Source organism: Microtus oregoni, unplaced genomic scaffold (assembly GCF_018167655.1).
Source record: "Microtus oregoni isolate MIOR12 unplaced genomic scaffold, Mior012 000014F_ref0000157, whole genome shotgun sequence".
In the NCBI taxonomy this organism is placed as follows: Eukaryota; Metazoa; Chordata; class Mammalia; order Rodentia; family Cricetidae; genus Microtus; species Microtus oregoni.
In genome coordinates, this window is record NW_024543073.1 from 148075 (window position 1) to 164104 (window position 16030).

The 16030-nt window shown below is 40.1% G+C and overlaps 1 protein-coding gene across 3 annotated transcripts in view; it reads left to right on the top strand.

The window, feature by feature from the left end:
• Positions 1–16030, top strand: part of Parp8 (poly(ADP-ribose) polymerase family member 8) — a 169585-nt gene that overhangs the window by 136470 nt on the left and 17085 nt on the right. For all 3 annotated transcript variants that reach the window (XM_041663466.1, XM_041663467.1, XM_041663468.1), the window contains exons 16-23: positions 3393–3485; positions 5048–5173; positions 6079–6144; positions 10252–10319; positions 12560–12608; positions 13604–13716; positions 13948–14020; positions 15166–15235. In XM_041663466.1, the coding sequence (XP_041519400.1) occupies positions 3393–3485; positions 5048–5173; positions 6079–6144; positions 10252–10319; positions 12560–12608; positions 13604–13716; positions 13948–14020; positions 15166–15235 (658 nt within the window). The remainder of the gene's footprint in view (positions 1–3392; positions 3486–5047; positions 5174–6078; positions 6145–10251; positions 10320–12559; positions 12609–13603; positions 13717–13947; positions 14021–15165; positions 15236–16030) is intronic.

The following is a 16030-nucleotide window of genomic DNA, read 5'->3' on the forward strand; positions in this document are numbered from 1 at the left end:
TAATATAGATGAAGAAGAGGGTATTACTATACAAAATAGAGATGTAGATGTAGAAGTATTTACTCGAAAGTTGAATGTTTTTGTATCTTCCAATTTGAAGTATTTTGACTCTTCACTAGTACCTACTTAGTGTGGTGTTAGTATGGTAATAGATCAGGAAAAACACTGTCCAGTTGCTACTTTACAAAATGGGATATATGTTCTTGTAAGAATATAATTACACTTTTACTTGTAAATTCTAAGAATAACGGAAAGTTGTTTTGGTTTTTATTTTTAGAAAACATATTTCTTTTTTTTAAATATGTATTTATTATGGATACAATATTCTGTTTTACATAAATGCCTGCAGGCCAGAAGAGGGCACCAGACCTCATTACAGATGGTTGTGAGCCCACCATGTGGTTGCTGGGAATCGAACTCGGGTCCTTTAGAAGAGCACGCAATGCTCTTAATCGCTGAGCCATCTCTCCAGCCCAGAAAACATATTTCTTAACCTGCCTGAGTCCCTTCTAGCTGGTGGAGTACAGGATGTTTGTGGAAATAAGCTTTACACAATTTAGTAGGTAGAGAGGGGTTACTTTTAGACAAATGTGCAAAATAGGAAAACATGTCCATAAAGAAATGGTGCCATAGCCTTATTCATTAGAATGCAGGTTTATTGTTTGAGGAGATTGGACTGCGAATCTATGGGGAACAGAACTTTCTAGGTGCAGGCCAGGAGAATGAATACAGAAGAAAGCATTAAGGAAAATATTTCACTGGATTCATGCTAGACAAAGTCAGAATAGTTTATGAATTCCAGATTGTCAGTGATGATGCATATCAATGCATAGTCATCTACCATAAATTTCTAATAAATCTTCTTTGTAATTTTAAAAGAACTCTTAAATCTGATACAGCAAATTTTTTTTCTGTTTAAAACAGTAGTATAATATGGAAAAGTAATTTTGTTACTTTTGTTTCTTTTTTAATTAAAAATGTTTTTATGCAATATATTCTGATCATGATATATTATATAACCTTTTTCTTTTACTTGTCCGATTTATTCTGAAACCTTTCATATGTATAGTAAATACTATTTACACATATATACATTGTATATATATATAAAGATTATATATGTGTCATGTGTGTATGTGTGTGCCATTCACATATAGACACATAGTAAATGTATTTAATTGTTAAAGATTCAGATAAATCTGATAGTTATTGAAATCACTAAACAAGCCATACTTTGTTATTGAGTTTGGAGATTACTCTATTTTAGTCATTAAAAGTGTGGTGGATTATTTGGCTAGCGTATTAGTCTATGCTGTTGCTGTTCACTGGGGTGAATGGGTGGTCACAGGTGAGTTCCCGCAGTCCTTCATGGTCTAAAAGCTTTGCCTCCCTCCGTTTTTGTTCATGTGCAATTTTTTTTTATATTCAGATGTTGATGTAACTCTGAATTTTATAGTTAATATGTAGTAATGATTGTTCCTATTACTTCAGGTCAAGGCGTATAATACGTACCTGAAGGAGAACCAAAGAAAACAACTTGTTTTGGGGGGAAAATTGAGGCATATATACATAGATACTCATAAAAGATTGAGGAAGATTTCAGACTAAGTTAATCGTTCAAGGAGAAGGAAAGACAGTTGGAACTGAATAGCCTGCTCTGTGCTTCTCCAGATACATAGCCCTGCGTGTAGACTATGTCTGCAGAGTCTCTCTTCCCACAATTTCTACATTTCTGAAACAGAATCAGACTTGCCCCGTTAAGGATCAGCAAAAGAAATACAGCAAATCCCTTTTCTTCTTACATCATCTTCCAGGATTCTGCCAGAAATTGCGATGAGTCAGGCTTTCTATCCGAAAGGCCACACATACGGGCTACTTCGGAACGTAAAGGATGTTCAGAATGCAGCCATTCTTTCCCACTGCCTAAGCAACAGACCAAGTCATCTTCTAGAAGCAGCTAGCACAGGGCAGTGGCACTAACAAATGCCTTTTGTCTGCTGTGCAGAGGCACAGTGGATTGCGTCGTGTTAGGCTTCATCAGCTACCTAATGCAATGTAACTGGGGAGATAAGATAAATCAAGGGGATGACACTATATTAGATTTGAAAGATGAGAGCTCCTCCAGAGTAATTGCAGAGTGTATATTTCAGCGCTGTTGACCTCAGGAGGTTATTGAAGTCAAGAGTCTGAGCAACAAAAACCAATCTTTCAAGAGCTAGGTAGCAAGTAAGTAGAGTCAGGCTTGCTTCTTTTAAACGAATTTCCTAAGGAAAAGTGAGATTCGCCCATGATATCTTTTTTTTTTTTAATTGAGAAAAGGAAAAAAAACAAGTTTCCGCCTCCTCCCATTTCCCTCCCCCTCCTCCCACCCTTCTCCCCCTCCCTCTACTCCTCTCCCTCTCCCTCTCCAGTCCAAAGAGCAGTCCAGGTTCCCTGCCCTGTGGTAAGTCCTAGGTCCTCCCCCCTCCGTCCATATCTAGGAACGTGAACATCCAAACTGGCTAGGCTCCCACAGAGCCAGAACATGAAGTAGGATCAAAACCCCATGCCATTGTCCTTGGCGTCTCATCAGCCCTCATTGTTCGCCATGTTCAGAGAGTCCGGTTTTATCCCATGCTTTTTCGGTCACAGTCCAGCTGGCCTTGGTGAGCTCCCAATAGATCAGCCCCACTGTCTCAGTGGATGGGTGCACCCCTCGTGGTCCTGACTTCCTTGCTCATGTTCTCCCTCCTTATGCTCCTCATTGGGACCTTGGGAGCTCAGTCCAGTGCTCCAGTGTGAGCACAATTCTTAGTTAAGGGAGCCACCTTAGGGTTGGCAAGAGACTTGAACCTAGAGTGGCTCCCAGGAGCCCAAGGCGATGTCCCCAGTTAGTTCCTTGGGCAGCTGAGGATAGGGAACTTGAAATGACCCTATCCTATAGCAATACTGACAAATATCTTGCATATCACCATAGAACCTTCATCTGGTGATGGATGGAGATAGAGACAGAGACCCATGATATCTTTTTAAATGTAGTTTTTGTGTATAGCTTCATTATATACCCAACTAGGGGTTATACTTTTTAAAATGAATGCATGTAATGTGCATTGTATATTGGGTAGAGAGGTGTACTTTACTGCTTAATATTCTTTTCATTGATTGCTAAATTGTCCTGAATGGAAACGTCTACAACTTGCTGAAACGGATCATTTATCACTGTAGCTGTGCCTCTACAAAGAGAGCCTTGTTACTTCAGTGTAAGAATTTGGTTATTATTAAGGAACATGATATGATTTCCTCTCTTAAAACACTCTACGCCTCCGTCCTTTCCATGTATTCTATGGAATGACTTTCCATTTATGAAGTGACAGATGAAGACATACAGTCTAATTGACTTCTTTCTTTTCTAGCCCACGGTGTGTGAGAGAGAGCTGTGTGTATTTGCTTTCCAAACCCTGGGGGTGATGAACGAAGCCGCTGATGAGATAGCAACTGGAGCTCAGGTACTCCCGCTAATTAGGTCTTATTTTCATGTGAGAAGCTGGTTCAGTCTACTGCTGTGCTCTCCACGCTGTTCTTCAGGGGAGAGTGCGGAAAGCTTCTTGCTGAAAAAGATCTGGCACTTGATTTTTTTTTTGGTTCTTTTTTTAAAATTTTATTAATTAATTAATTAATTTTCTGGCACTTGATTTTTGTTTCTCCCCTTTTAAATCTGTGTTTTGTCATTTTGCAGTGGCCTAGGGGAGAAATTAAGCAATTTTCTTTTAAAAATAGTTGTCTTGCATGGTTAAAAAAAAAAGCTGTGTGTGTGTTTCATAGATTTGTATTTGTTTTGTTTGGCTGGTTTTGCTTTTCGGTCCAGTTATACTTCCACACAGTAGAAGCTTATTTATTGTGTTCTATTTATTTATCTATCTAGAGGGTTTCCCTATGTACCCTGAGTGTTCTGGATCTTGCTATGTAGATCTGGCTAGCCTCCAACTCACAGAGATTCACCTCTCTCTGCCTCCCAAATGCTCTGATTGATGGTGTGTACCCCACTGGACCCATCTTTTTGTTGTTGTTGAATACAGGGTTACATCGGGCCATGTTCATTGAGACAGGATCCTATTCTGTGGTCCAGACTGGCCTTGAGTTGAACTTGTAAACCTACCTACTGCCTTGGTGTCTCCGGGGCTGGGATTATAGCCACGTACCACCATGCTCCATTTACTGTGCATTTTAAAAATGCCTGTCTAAAATCTTTGTGGACTTAGCTTTCCCTGTTCATATCCACAATGAGTTACATCTGTTCCAGTGAGTTCCTTCCATCCAGACAGTAGCATTTTTCTTCATTCCGTTTCCAGAAACAGCACGTTCTTCTGGGAACTGGAGAAGGGAAACAGCTTAGCATAGACAGTACTGTCTCCTTGTCAATCGGCAGAGGGATCATTGAATACATAACAACCAAGCCATTGAATTTAACAATGATCATTAATAGCTCTTGAAAGAGGAGAGAAACAAGAGGCGAGGTGACTTTCTGCAATTTGCTTTTCCTAGAATATGGCAAACTCATCATGGCTGTTTGGCTTTTTCTAACATGGGGCAATGTCCTCCCCTATAGAACCAGGTCCCTCTCCCCAACCTCATATTTAGATCTGTGTGATAGCTCCAGAACTGCCGTACTCACTATGGTCTAATTTTGTTATCATTCCATTAAATAAGGCCAGAGATTGCAAAGATGGCTAGTCTTTCAATTGCTCTATGTTTGTATGTCTTGTCTATTAGACTATACCCAGCACCCTCTCCCAGTCTTGTTCATCTTACCATATAATCCAGAGCAATGCCATCACACACCATATGCTCATGACAGAGACAGACAAACTTATGAGCAATTAGAGGCAACACATGCCTGTTATTTTGAATCAGTGGTATATATTTTGAATCAAGTTTGGTATAAAGTCATGAAGAACAGATTTGAGAGGAGAGTGACAAACCTGGGACTTCCTCATTATATCGTGCTACCATGAACAGGACAGACAGCCACTTGAAACTGTCAGGTGACTTATCTCTCGTGTTTTTCAAGGTGGTAGATTTATTGGTGTCCATGTGTAGATCTGCGTTGGAATCTCCTAGAAAAGTCGTCATTTTTGAGCCATATCCTTCTGTGGTAGATCCTAATGACCCTCAGATGTTGGCCTTCAACCCAAGGGTAAGTGGTCAGCCCCAGCCCCCAAGCCCAGAACTTCCGAGAACCAGGATGGAGACCTTAGTCTCATAGCTGCCTTCCCTTTGAATGTTTGTCTTGTTGAGTGTATCCATGGTAAGTTCAAGGTCATATCCTATGTTTAAAGATTCTGTAATATCCTCAGAATATAAGGAATGTTATTCAGAGGACCACTTTTGCTTTTCTTCCTTATCACCTTGACCTCTCCTGCTGTTCTTCCCCACCCTTCTCCTCAATGTTTACAACAGCTAAATCTATACTGTTAAAAGACACACATTTCTTAAGAAAACCATTTCCTAAACACTTATGGCAGAGACTTTTTGAAATAACAGAATTTCAGGTTGATTGAGAGCCAAAATTGCTTAGTTTATATTATTGTTCATCTCAAAATTCCGTTAGGAATGACTGTATAATGCCCCTCAGCCAACCTGTCCGCCTTTGTTAGCTTTCTGCATAGAAATGAGGGATCATTTGAGCACATATTGTCATCTTGCTTTGGGTAACAGTGTTCCAATCTAAGATTAAAGCACTTGGGAGATTTGAAGTATATCTTCTTCCAGAAGGAGTCTGAGCTTACTTTATTGCTTATTGCTTTGGCATGGGGGAAAGCCAGGCTCAAGGGCCCCAAATCTTTCTGTATTTGAAGATTTTTATCCCAGGGATGTGAGCATGATTTTGTGCCCTTATGTAAGGCATACTGCTTTAGTTTTCCTTCCCTGTGATTCTAGAGATCAACCCTCCTCTCCTTATTACAGGTTTCTTTCATGTACCATTGTTGATTTCACAGTGCCTTTGATGGAAAATGCGTGTATAGAAATAATATTTTTCTCTAGCGATATGTAACTTGCAAAGGCTTGTAGGTGAAGAATGCTTTTTCCTTTGTCATACAGAAGAAGAACTATGACCGAGTAATGAAAGCTCTGGACAGCATCACTTCCATCAGAGAAATGACACAGGTAAAAATCCAGTCTTATGCTTTTCTGCCGTTCAGTCCACATGAACAAAATCTTAAAATGTCTTCAGAACAATACTGTTACAGAATGTTCAATTTTCTTCTCTACAAGACATAATTAAAATCATAAAAATGTGCGAGGATGGTTTAATTCAATTCTGTCAGTGTCTTGTTGTGCTAACACTGGGTTTTAAAGAATAAATGCATAGTTGTAATCTTAATATTTTGTTCCTAAATTTGAGTAAAAGCCTTAAGTGTTTGAAGTTACACAACAGGATCTTTTAAAACAGTGTCTAAATCTAATAAGTCCCACCTTCAGTATTACCCAATGCTAATAATTATTTTGATTGTTAAAGTAGACAGAGATTTGGGACACTCGAGACTGGGGTTACATTTGATGGTGTTACATCACATCGAACTACAAATTTTCTTTGTTGTTGGATGTGTATGTGTGTGTGTGTGTGTGTGTGTGTATACATGTGACCTTGAACTTGCTCTATAGCTAAGGATACCTGGAGCTTCTGATCTTCTTTTGTCTATCTCTTAAGTGATGGGGTTATCAACATAGACATGCCACCACAATAGCTCTAGAAATATCCTCTCCCTCCCTCCCTTTCTCTCTCTTCCTGTTCCTTCCTGTGTGTGTTCGTGTGATTTCTTCAGTCCCTAGAATTATTCTTAAGATTTATTTTTCAGGGGTAGAGAGATGACTCAGTGGTTAAGGGACTTGCCTGATCTTCCAGAGGGCCTGGGTTCAATTCTCAGCACCAATATGGTAGTTAATAACTGTCTGTAACACAAGGTCCAGTGGATCTGACTCTTTCACAGGGCATATGTGCAAAGCAAATATTAAGGGACATGAAATTATACTAAAAAATTAAAATTTTATCAAATACAGGTGTAACACAGACCCGATAGCCACTTTGGAATTGATAGTCACCATAGGAGTATGAACTTATGTTTTTTTTGTTCTCAGGTAGGCTCTGGTGGAGGGGTGTACTAAATGAAGATGTAGATTTGTCATGAAAACATACACATCCTTGTGCTACAGCCTAGCATGTGGAAAAACTCTTACTGTTGAAGCACTGAGGCCTTTTCACTGTTCAAACATTGGAAAGAGGTCTAAAAATCATCATCATGAATCAAAATGAATAATCTAAAATTTACAGTACATGTTGTGCACAGCTTACATGTGTCCGTTCTAGGCTGCTTTGGGCTAGACACCTTTAGGTGTATGATGAGAATAACCTGGGGTCATTCATTCTCCCTGTGGAAGAAGAAGTCGTCCTCTGACCAGGTTCCCTGCGTTTCTCTCTGCTCTACCCCTCACCCCAGTGTTCTCTCTGGTCCTCTACTGGAGACATTCTCAAATGTACACTTCACACTTCTGATTCTTGCCCTTGATTCCTTTGGTCATTATTTATTCATGATGACCAGTATTTATATATTAATGTGTTCATTCATCTGTTCTTTTTTCCATTCACTCAACGGTCTATGTTAGGCAGTGGCCCATATGGGATTCCTACTTTGCGGGTGATATTTGCTTTAAGTCTCCCATTTCTTTTAGTGACTGTTCTGGGTTCATAGTTTGCAGTATCCTCTGAATTATTTTACAAAAAAAACCCCACTTATTTTATGAGGAAAGAAAAGAAAAAAGTGCATCTTTCACAGGAATAAGAAACAAGAAATAATGTCTCATCTATGTGAAGATAAATATTTTAAGTCATGATAAAAGTTTGATATAGGGTATTTGTGCTACACTCTAGTGTCTAGACTTATATATCATTCTTAGATTTAAACATGGCTACAGACTCTGACTCTAGAATCTTCTCACGGCCAAAAATTGCTTTCTTTATTCTGGGTCATATGTAAGCTGTTTTAACAGAAGACAATAGAAAAGTTGAAGGATCAGCCTAGGAATCTAGGGGCCAGAGTTGTATAACTGCCTCAGCGTGATGTGGCCCACGACCTTGAGCAAGTTGCTTAGTTCCTTAGAGCCTCCATGTTTTCAATATCCAGTTAGGAAAAGTCACTCGGCGTTTTCCTCCCGCAGAGTGACTGCATCGGAATGCTGTCAGGTTTTATGGAATCAAATTCTTTATGCTTTTCCTCAGTCATAACTAACCAATGTTTTAAAGCCCTAGCTAGCTCTACACTGTTGTAAAGAAGTTGTTCCTTTTTTCTGTAATAAAATGTTTAATTTGATAGTAAATTCCATTTAATTTTTCTTGGATAAGGGTTCTTACATAAAATGTGCTCAGTTTTCATATCGAAATACATGAGGTCTGTACGTTTTCCTTTAATATTAAAATAAAAGTGTCCGGCAACAATGAGAAACATTGCAGGATGCTTTGTTAAGCAGTGGGCATTTTCTCTTTTGAGCACCACAGTGGGCAAGGAGCTGAAGTCTAAGCTGAATTTAACTATTTTCCTTCAACCCCGAGAGGAGCAAGTCTTATGAAAGGAACTGAAGGAGTTACGAGGAAGAGAAAATTGTGGGCACAGAAGGGTGGGATGAGGGCAGAGAAGGAGAAATGGGAGATCATGGAAGAGGCTAAGTGGGAAATCACTGGAAGCAGTATGGCGAAGTGGGAGGATACAGTGTGCGCTGTGTGGTAGCTTTGCGTCACCTTAGGAGAGATAGAAGAGAGAGAGAGAGAGAGAGAGAGAGAGAGAGAGAGTGTGTACACACTCGTGCGCATGTACACACGCACAGGCATTGGGGGCAGGGGTTCATTCACCTCTAGTATTCTAGTGAAGGTGGAATCCAGGCTAAAATTGGATCAAGTCTTTGTTTTTAGTCTTCTGTTAGTTTTAATTTGAACAAGTTGCATCATTTAACTCCCTCTCTCTTTTCTCTCCTCTCTCCAATTTTTTCTATGTCCCACCTCAATCTTGCTCCCTTTCAAATCATGCATGACCTCTTTTCAATTACCATTGTTTTATATACACATCCCCCCCTCCCACAGGTAAATATATGAACACAACCTGCTGAGTCTGTCTAGTGTTGTTTACATGTTTGTAGGATTGACCACTGGGATTGGAAAACTGCTTGGGTGACTCATCCCCAGAAAGACTAATTCTCCCACTCTCAGTAAATATTAATTGCCCGAGGCTCTTCCACCGAGGGGTGGGTTCCCAAGAGATTTCCCCCTTCCACACTGGCATGTTTAGATAGCCATATTGTTGCAATTTCATGGATGTGGTTTCCTTGTCATATCTGGAGGCACAATCTCTCAGTAGGCTTCCTGAGCCTTTTCCTACCCTGTTCCCTGAGCCTTAGGTGTAGGGGTTGTGTAGTAGATTCATCAGTTGGGGCTGGAATCCTCATGATCAGTTATCCTCTGCATTTTGATTTATTGTGGCTTTCTGTAATGATCTCCATCTGTTGCAAAGAACAGTTTCTTTGGCAAGAGCTACACTTACATAAGGGTGTAAGTATTCATGATGCAGTTAGACAATATACAGGTTTAGGAAGGTGGCCTCTATGGTCTATGGCAAAGTGAGGCCATGGGTAGTTGGTTTGGTTTACAATACCACACACATGAGATCCCTCTTTTTGAGGAGGCTTTAAGTCCAGTTAGACGGCTATTGGTTGTTATCAAGACATTGCACTGTTATGGATATCTTATCTTGCTGGTTATTGATGCAGTTCATAGGCTTCATAGCTGTGTAGGACTACTGATTGCTCTTCTCCTTTGGCAATTTTAATAGCTCCATTTGGTACTATGAGAGCTAGTCCTCGGAGAGGAGGTGTTCAGGTCAGATCCGGCTCAGGTCCTCAGAGTCCTTTGTCCAAAGTGCATCGTGACTTCAGCAATACCCTTCATCTTCTGAGAAGTAACCAAGGACAGCTGTAATAGCCTACATTGCTTTAGGAGTCTCTTGGGCTCCCCTGTTGGTCAAGACTCTTAAATCTGGCAGGCAAGACCTTTCACATGCTGCCTGAAATACATTCCTTACCCCTAGTGTGAAGAAGGGAATTTGCTATTCTCTGCTGTATCTTTATGGTTTTTGTTTTAGATAAACGGGGCTTTTCAGTCTGATTTTCTATTTGTTGAGAAAAAGTGGGTTTTAGAGACAAATGAAGGAATGTAATTTTATCTTGCAGGCACCCTATCTGGAAATCAAGAAGCAGATGGATAAACAGGACCCCCTTGCTCATCCTCTTCTGCAATGGTATAAAACTGTAATTTGCCTCTCGATAAAAATCAGTAGCATTTTCTGTGTTTTTTTTTAAAGGGGGGGGTATTGTATAAGTCTGGGAAGCTACAGTTCTGCAAGCCTGTGAAACCTGGTGAAATTTTTTCTACCAAAGAGTCCTTAATGACTCACTTTAATTAAAACTTGTATATCACGAGAGGAGGAAGGCCCTGTCATGTGCACAAGTAGGAACATACAATGCACGTGACAGCGGTTGGTCTACAGTCTTAAAGGATCCGTTTCATTCCATTATGTTTTGAAAGCATTTTGATTCATTTTAATTTCCTACTTCAGTGAGGACTCAGTGATAAAACTGAAACCTTTGCAGTGAAGATCTTGAAGTATGCTTTGTATATTTTGCATTCTTAACAAGGCCAGTAAAATTTGATTGACTCTTTGCCTGAAGAGAGGTCACAGAATTCAGTCCAGCCTGGATTCTCGGGGGACAGTAGAGCAAACAGGAAAGGTAGCTCAAGCACACGCTTTGCTTTGATGCCTGTGTCAAATAATTTGTCCTCTTTCATTTGCAAAGTGGAGACAATAAGAGTTTATAATGGTTTTGTGTACATGACTCTTAGAAATTGCTTAAATAGACTTACCATCGTTATCTTAGAGTAGTACAAATGCACAGACTACAAGACACTGGTCTAGATAAACGCTGCAGGTGACAAGCAGTGGAAGTTTTTATAAATATCATTAAAGGGAAAAGAGCCCAGACTCCTCGGGTTTCTGATTACCTTTACTTAGTCAAAATTGTATAAAACACTTGGTCTGATAAGACTGTGACAAACTTTAGGGAATGAGATTGACCTTGTTTGTATCCATTAGTATCTGTTATTAAAATCCTGACAGATGAGAAAAATAACACTCTTTCTTAATGTCTCACATTTTCTCATCATATTAGAGTTAAAGTGAGAAAATAAACAACAGGAATTTTGGGATGCCCTCTTGGTACAAGGGAAATCTGGTTCCTGTCTTAGGGTTCTTAGACTCATTAATAAAGGAATAAAAGGGGCTCAAACAAACACTTAGAAGCAAACAAACAAAGAACAGGACCAGGAAGCTATAAAACTCAGCAGCAACCTGGGTGAGTGGGGGTATGGGGATGGAGGACAAAATGAAAAAAGGCCTTGCTATTTATATTGGCATTGATGTCACATACATGGCAGACAAGCAGTCATATGATGGGCAGGCAGCTTTAGAGAAAGATGAAGAAGGCTCAGATGGTATGGGGAAAGCCCAGATGTTAAGGAAATCATGCTTCGGAAAGAGATGGGAAGAAGTTACACTTTTTTGAATAAGAGAAGTGAAAGAATACATTTTATCTTAGTTCCATGAGGTGCCGTTAAAACTACTGTGTTAGGGTCGGGGGTTCTGGGAATGAAAAGTGCAGTATCTCACTAAAACACGGGTTATTGCTATGTCTGTGGCATGTTTTAGCCTGCCCTCCTACGAGTGGTCTCTTGGCCAAGTGAGTGACTATGTCCAGCTGGAGTACTAGGTCTCAACCCAGGCCAGGAATTAGATTCTCGATTAGATGGTTGTTTTTTTTCCCCTTAATCTACTAATTTCACATATATAATTGTATTCTTTTTTTTCTCCTTGAAGTCAGCCCAAATCCAAATTTTCACTAATTTTTTTATCTTTTTCTCCAGTTCAGGGAGAAGAATGTAATCAAACCTTTTATAGTCATCTCTGCTATTTTGTACTTTTTTTTCACATACCTGGATTAAATGGTCAACTTCAGTATCTAAGTATGTTGACTTTTGTGTAGAAGCCACTGACCACTCAGAAATATCCTTACGAGTTTCAATAAACAGAATCTTTGTGGAAACACATTTTTAACGTAGGAGATGTAGGAATCAAAGCAACCAGGTGCCTGAATCTACTTCTCATTTGAACTATCATTATTTGAGAGTATTGACTATCTAAATATGTTCATTTTGCTAATATCTGGGGTTGTGCTTATGAAAAACGACATATCCACAAGTTTTGTGGAGCTGCTTCCCAGTGAGTTTTCTCAGACGAGAGTGTCTTTTTTTGTTATGTAAGCTCCGTAGATTGCGTTAGTAAGTAAACCACACTTATGTAATCGACTGAGAGGCAGAAAGTTCAGTGGTGCAGGCACACCACATTTCAATCCCTTGCTGACTAGCCTATAAAAAAGTCAATACGTTTGCCACCTAGTCGTGACCGACTGATCATTTCCCTTCCAGGGTCATCTCAAGTAATAGGTCACATATCGTGAAACTGCCAGTTAACAGGGTAAGTTTTATTTTCCTATATGCTCCCCAAAATGAGAGAAGGTGTTAGTGGAGAGAGCTGACCCCTGTGGCCCTGCGGGCAGCCTGTCCAAGGGAGGCTAGGACTAGTTTCTTTCTTCAGCCTCAGTTCGTGTATCAGCTGCAAACCCTTCTAAGACTCAAGCCCGTATTCAGCCTGCACCTTGCCTTTTAAATAAATACAAAGAAATCAGCGTGAGAGAATGTAGTCTTCCTACAAGAGTCTGTCAAGTGGTGTCTAGGGAGAGACTGGGAGAATACTTGACGTTACCGGTCTGCCTTCCCATATTTGAGGAGGACTGTCAAACCCCTTGCTTATCAGCCTAAGTGGTGTTTAAACAATGTTTTTAAAAAGCTAATGGGCCCTGATTGCAGTACTCATCAGCGCCCAAGAGCAACATTTAAAACTCTTGTCTCCCTGTTTTCGAATCTCTGAATCTCCACCCGGGAGACTGCTGCAGGTTATATTCCTGTGCGAGGAGCCAAGGTGAAAGGGAACTGATGAGGGAGACTTGTCAAGCCGTTCCCCTGATCACTTTTCACTGTTAAAGAGCGAAAGCGTGCAAACAGAGCGGAAGGATGATTTTCATTTTAAAACTGGGAATGAAGTTTTCTGCTTAGCAAATTCCAGAAAATTTTCTCAGTGGAGTGGCTGATACTTACCCATGGAAATCTACAATAAAAGCCCTAAAAAGAAATAGAATCGAGAAAATTAGGACAGCATAGTGGAATCTGAATATCGACATCTATTGTTTGCCTGTTACCTATTGCTTTTCCACTAACCTAAAGAAGTTGTTTCCTATGGTAATTCCATGTGAGGTATAACTTAAGGAGGGTTCTAAAAGTTACATACCTTTTGAACCTGTCTGAGAAGGTTATTAGTGTAAAATTACTCTGTTTTGAAGCTGGATAACTTGGGTAAGTCTTGAGCTGGTAGGATTCTGACATGCTATTATTTGCTATCGTCTCGGATGACAGCAACTGAAGTTCATGCACACCCCACACCAGTTCCTCCTGCTCAGCAGCCCACCAGCCAAAGAGTCCAACTTCCGAGCCGCTAAAAAGCTCTTCGGGAGCACGTTCGCATTTCAGTGAGTACGGCTGGCAGAGGCAGGGTGGGCTCCAGCTCCTCGTCTAGGGTGTGGGGCAAGAAAGCAGTGTCCCCAAAGCTGGCATTGACCTCAGTGAATCGGCTGTAGGAATGTCTAACTGGGAGGCTCAGAACTTCCGCATGGATCATGACTTAAGAATTAACCCCAACTGTAAAGATCATTGACTTTCTGGCCTTGCCCTTTCCCTCCCCGCGGCTGTGTTCTTTCTAGTGGCTCTCACATTGAAAACTGGCACTCTATCCTGAGGAATGGTCTGGTGGTTGCCTCTAATACGCGTCTGCAGGTAAGATTTTTTTTGCATGCTTTTTTTCCCCCTAGTAGGAGGAGCACATTTATTCCTACAGTGGAGATGTGAACTTTAAAGCATTTATTTAAAATACTATATGGAATTTCTAAGAAAGATAAATACATTTTCACGAAATAGCTGAAGCAAATTGATCTATGCTTGACAATGAAGGATTCTTTAGGGGAAAAGCGAAAGCCACACTTTGAAAGAACGCACTAAAATATGACTGCAGGAAGTAAAGCCCCACAGGCGTCCCATCCATTATCCCCTTATTGCTTTGGGCCCTCTCGAGAAGAAGGAAGGCATAATAAGCGAAGGAGATGTGGGCTACCAAAGATGCATGGTGCCTGTTTCTCAGCCTTGGACACAGGGCTTGGTATTATTGGTATGTTGTGGTTGGAGTCCCGAACTCTGCTATACTCTTTTATTTTGTTTATTCCTCTTCAAACCCATCCCTCCAAATTGTTCCTTAGGCAGCACAAAGATGGGAGGAAAGAAACCAGGTCACCCCAGTCGCCTGAGGCAGTTGCCACTGTGCAGCAGCCACAGGGTGACAGAATTAGCTATGCACGCCTGCAAGCCCGAGCCCATTGACTTGGTACCAAGTTTTTACGACTAGTGTTTGAGGGCCCTAGAGCTTAGAAATGAGGAAAACAAAAAGAACTTTAAATGTTGTGAGTAGTTTTTTTAGACCACTCTGAATGTTCCAAATACTAAAGCTCCTTTTAACTTGAAAAATCCAGTGGAAGAGTGGGAAGGCACGTGACGTACATAACAAATCGGAGCTGATACTTTGTTCTTATTGTGGCTTGTGAGTGTTCATAAAAATGCCTTCCCATGCACTTCAGCAAGTCTTGTTGTTAGAATTTCAGATGCATTAAAAGAACTCGCTAAAGTCCTTTGTAATGAGGGACTCTGTTATTGGCAAAATGAAGAACAGTCTTTGTCTCTTTTTCATCTCATTTTTTTCATCAATTCATTCCAAATATGATAATAACAATATTTTCACATTAGACCTGGAATAAGTGTACTATCATTTTTATAAGACATAATGTTCCAACATGAAACCAATTGCCCTCTTCTGTATGATATTAATTCAGACCATTGACTTGACATTTCTCTCTCTCTCATATCTGACATAGCTCCACGGTGCGATGTATGGGAGCGGGATCTACCTTAGTCCAATGTCAAGCATATCGTTTGGTTACTCAGGTAATCCCGTGTTTCAGTTCTAATCTCCTGTTACCACTTTCATGACTGGAATAGATTAGATATGATTGTATTAAATTCATTTAACACTAGTCATAATGTCCAAAGGAAATTTCTTCCTAATATGTTAATGAGATGGGGGATGTCGGAGGTCAAATGAAAACATATGCTATACAGAGTCTATGAAACATAATGTATGGAAACAATGGTCTCCCATTCATTGGCACTGAACAATTCCTTGAGTAGTGAAATTTATGGTTAGTATTTCTTTGCATTTTAAAATTTTAACTATAAAGTAATAAATATTCTGTAAACAGATTCTAATAACAATTCTTAAAAAGCAAACGACAATTTTTCATTAGTCCTAAAATATCAGGTTTGATGAATTTTTCTTCACTTTTCATTCCTTCTATGGGCGGTGTGTGTGTGTGTGTGTGTGTGTGTGTGTGTGTGTGCGCGCGCGCACATGCATCTGTGCTTGCATGTATGTGTGTTACATGATCACACTGCACAGTTCCAGGGGATGTTTGTTGTACACATTGTTCCGGCATGCTAAATCTTAGTGTCTCTACATGACAAGAAATGATACTTAGACAAGTTCATTAAGTAGGAGGTCATTAGCCTGGCCCATCTGTCTGTTCATTTGCCAAGGTTTATGCAAATTCAACCACAGTAAGTTACTTTTTAGTAGTGAAGTATAATTGGAATATTTAAAAATAGATTTTACTGGGGCTGGAGAGATGGCTCAGTGGTAAAGAGCATCGCCTGCTCTTCCAAAGGTCCTGAGTTCAATTCCCA